Here is a 3,932-nt window from a genome sequence, read left to right as displayed (position 1 = left end):
GGGGGGGGAGAAGGGCACGGGAGGTCTGGGGTCTCCGGTGGGCACTGCTGGTCCTCGCCCCCTCGGAGAAGGCTGTTCCGGGAGCCTTCGCCCATCCCGTCCGCATCATCCTCCGCAAAACTTTCACCCGGGAAAATTGTTCGATGGGTGTTTGCGAGGGGAAGGCGAGGGGAGGGGGCCAAGCGGCCGGGGGTGACCCTGGCTCGGCCGCTGGGCAGGACGGGGACGGGGACGGGGATGTGAGCCCCGAGCCGGCTCTCCTGTACCCTCGGCCCGCCTGAAGCCGCCACGCTGAAGCCCGGGAGGCTTTCGGGGAGGAAAAACGAGCGCCCMGAGCAGGTTCCGCCAGCGCCTCGGGAGGCTCCGACACTGCCGGGTGCGTTTGCTCTCTGATCGGAGGAAACAGTCCCGGGCTGGTGCCGGGTGTGCCAGTGACCCAGGAGAAAGGCAGGGATCGGCTCCGCGGTTTTGAAATGCCGGGATCGAAAACAGCAGCGATTCCCGCCTTTGGATTTTATTTTCGTCTCCTACATTTTTGCCTGATTTCTTTCAGTCTTTGTCCCCTTTCTCCACGTGCCGAGATAGGAAAGAAGCGAGGGAGGAAAAGAAATGCGGGTTCGCCGCTTTCCACTGAGCCGGGCCGAGCTCGGTGCTGCCAGGGGCATATTTTGGTGGTTGTTATTAGCCAACGGCAAGGAGAGAAACCGCCGCCCAGAGCTGCGCCCGCAGGCGGGGACGGGAGCATCGCGCTCCGCGTTAGGCAGCTGCGCAGCGATGAAGATCGTCGCAGCGATGATGATGGTGGAAACATGGGGCCCCGGTGCTAGCGAGGCTCCCCGACCCGTAGGGTGCGGGAGGGAAATCTCTTCCCGAGCATCGGCTCCTCGCCTGCCTCCCCCCCCCCCCCCCCCACCCACGCCGGTCCGTAAGGCGGCGGGGCATCCACAGCCACGAATAAAAACACCGCTTAAATAGTGTTAAAAACATCTCTTCAATAGAGTTAAATCGTCTCTTCAACGGAGTTAAATCATCTCTTCAACGGAGTTAAAACCATCACCATCACTTAAGCGAGGCAGAAGACGAAGGGCCCCAGTCCGAACGCAATTCTTTTTCCTGCTTTGGAAATAGCTTTTCCTCGGGCAAAACGCCCTCTGATTGACGCCGGAAAGGGGGCTGCAGGGCTGGGGCCTAACCGCAGCGAGAACGGCAGGATTTGGCCCACGCAAAAGTGCCAGAACACTCGTAATATATATATTTATTATTATTTTTTTAAGTTAGGACTAGTCGGGGCGGCGGGGGAGATCCGGAGCTGACCGGGGAAATCTCCACCGATAGCGAGAGCAGCCCTTTGCGAGCAGGAACTTTTTTTTTTTTTTTTTTAAGGAAGGAGGTTTATCCCCGGCGTCAGAGACCTAACCGGGCCGGCCAAGGGGCTCTAGGAATTTGCCTTTCCCGAGATGCGGGAGGCGAAGCTCTGCTTCCTCCGCCCGTTTCTCCCCGGGCAAGGAAAAACTCCGCAGAAACTTTCGGGCCTTCCGCGGGAGGGAGCGAGGCCGGCACCCCCCTGAAGCCGGTCCTCCCCCGGCCTGGCCCGGCCCGGCCCGGCCCGGCCCCGGCCCCTTCCCGGCGCGCAGGGCGGGCGGAGCCGGCGCTCTTGGTTTCTCCGTTAAATGAAACCGGTTCTCATGTTTAAGGGATATTCCCCGGCTCGGGCTCTGTCTGCTCGGCTAGAGCCGGGATTTCTGGTTGAAGGGTTTCGCTCCCCGGTGGCTCAATTAACCGGATTATTGTCTTCCTACAGAGAGAAATCAACCCGCGTTCAGCTACAGCCCTGTCACTCCTAACACCTTCCACGAGGAAATTTAACATAAACCCCCGTAAAAACCTAATGCCGCCGATTTATATAAACTGAGCCTTTTTGTTACATAATCTCTTCCAGGAGGGTTGGGAAGGGGAGGACAGAGCAGGGCTTTTTTTTTTTCTTCTTCTTTTTTTTTTTTCTTTTCTTTCCTTCTTATCTTTCGCTTCTGCTCGGATATTTTCCCGTCACCTTACAAATGTTTTGCGCCGTAAATCCCCGCCGGCCGCCGGCCCCGGCCCGCATTGCTGTGTCATATTGATCCGCTGTGTGCATATTCCGCAAATACACAGACAMGCTCGCTCCCGCGCTAATCTACCATCAATAAACCATCTCGTCACGCATTTTTTAAGCGCAATCACGGCATAGGCGCGGGCTTGCGGTGCCGCTTCCTAAATATTTCGTTGTAACCGTGGAAGGGGGGAGGCTGATTTCATGCCCCGGCAGCATCCCTGTGAGGACAGGGAGCATCGCGGGGGCCTTTGTGCAGAGTGCAGCAAAATCCGAGGCATCTGCCCCCCGCAACTTTCTGCTCCAGAAATACGGCCTCACCTTATCCATTTAGGGTTGTTTTTGTTTTGGATAAAAAAAATAAAAATAAAAAAGAGAGCGAGAGAGATAGAAAGAAAGAAAATTCAAGAACGTGAGAAAACTACTGGGTTCTCGGGAATAAAACCCAGGCCGGATCCTTCCCAGGGTGAAATGAGGGTGTGAAGGAGACCCCGGCGCATCTCCGCACCAAGCCACTGCGCAGCTCCCGGAGTGGAGCAGGAGCCCGGCGGGGATGGAGYCAGAGCTCCCAGCTCCGCCATGTCTCCCTCCTGGCTTTCCAGCCCTGCTCCCAGGTCTTGGGGACGGGGACAGGCCGGGGCCTGCCTTGAGGACACCCACGAGTCCCCCCGTGGGCGCGTAGAGAGCWGTTGGGCCCGGTTAAAATTTACGGGGCTGCAGAACAAATGCGCTTTAAATGCGACTCGGTACCTGAGTCTTTCTCCTCCGTTTTATTGTTGCAGGGAATTACACCCCCTTCGAGCGTGCTTCCCTTCCCTTCCTGCCCTAATCCGGCCTCTCTTTCTCCCTCTCGGCCCAGTGAAAGAAGAAGGAGACCGAGAAATCTCCAGCTCCCGGGACAGCCCCCCAGTGCGGCTGAAAAAGCCGCGCAAAGCCCGYACAGCCTTCACCGACCATCAGCTGGCCCAGCTGGAGCGCAGCTTCGAGAGGCAAAAATACCTGAGCGTTCAGGACAGGATGGAGCTGGCCGCGTCCCTCAACCTCACCGACACGCAGGTGAAAACGTGGTACCAGAACAGAAGGTAAAATGCACCGTTCCCTCCTGCCCGGGTGCGGGGTGGGAGGGGGGCGGCACGGCGCCGGGCTCTCCCTGCAGCCGGGGCTCGGGGGGCCGATCCTGCCCCCCGAGCACCCAGGGTCTGTGCACACCACATGCCTTTATAAAGCGCCCCGGAGGTGCTCGGCCCCTGCCCCGGCACCGGGCCGGGAGCGCTTCCCCCTCGCCAGACCCGCACTGCCCGTGCCGCAGTRTCTTTTAGCCTTGCCCGGAATCAGGGGGCAGAAGTGGTGCTGAGCGAGGGCAGATTTGGGCCTGGAGGAGCAATGCGGGCCCCTTTCCCCCGGCCCCGGCAGGGGAAGGCAGGACAGGGCTTCCAGCTAAACACAACAGCATAACGCATCGGCCCATTAATAATAGATACCAATTACTGCTTTGGGCATCAATAATTAACACCCCTTACAGTAATTACACAATTATTATTATGATGAATAATTTACTGGTAGAAATAGGTTTAGCGCTTCAGCGACAAAACTGTAAAAGGGCTGGAGATGTTTGATGGCTTCAGTTGATTTGCCCGGACGTTTCCTTCGGCGCTGTCCCCAGCCCCGACCATCGCCACCGCGACGAAATGAACGACACCTGACTGCAGGCCCCCCCGTCGTCCCCTCTCTCCCCTGCTTTTCACTGTCTTCACCACCCCGATTTCCTGTCCCGCTTGGCGAGCTGCAGAGATCAGCGACCCTCCAAACCGTCGGGGCTTTTAAGATGCTTAGAGGAGGCGGG

General features: G+C 58.1%; 1 protein-coding gene across 1 annotated transcript in view; it reads left to right on the top strand.

Moving 5' to 3' along the window:
• The window catches only part of BARHL1 (BarH like homeobox 1), a 6,370-nt gene that overhangs the window by 1,164 nt on the left and 1,274 nt on the right, over window positions 1–3,932 (top strand). Inside the window, exon 2 of the mRNA XM_085325277.1 lies at window positions 2,949–3,171. Coding sequence (XP_085181403.1) covers window positions 2,949–3,171 — 223 coding nt within the window. The remainder of the gene's footprint in view (window positions 1–2,948; window positions 3,172–3,932) is intronic.

This window comes from Rhea americana, unplaced genomic scaffold (assembly GCF_003343005.1).
Source record: "Rhea americana isolate MKP2758 unplaced genomic scaffold, rheAme1 scaffold_97, whole genome shotgun sequence".
Lineage (NCBI taxonomy): Eukaryota > Metazoa > Chordata > Aves > Rheiformes > Rheidae > Rhea > Rhea americana.
This window is presented reverse-complemented; position numbering and strand designations above follow the sequence as displayed.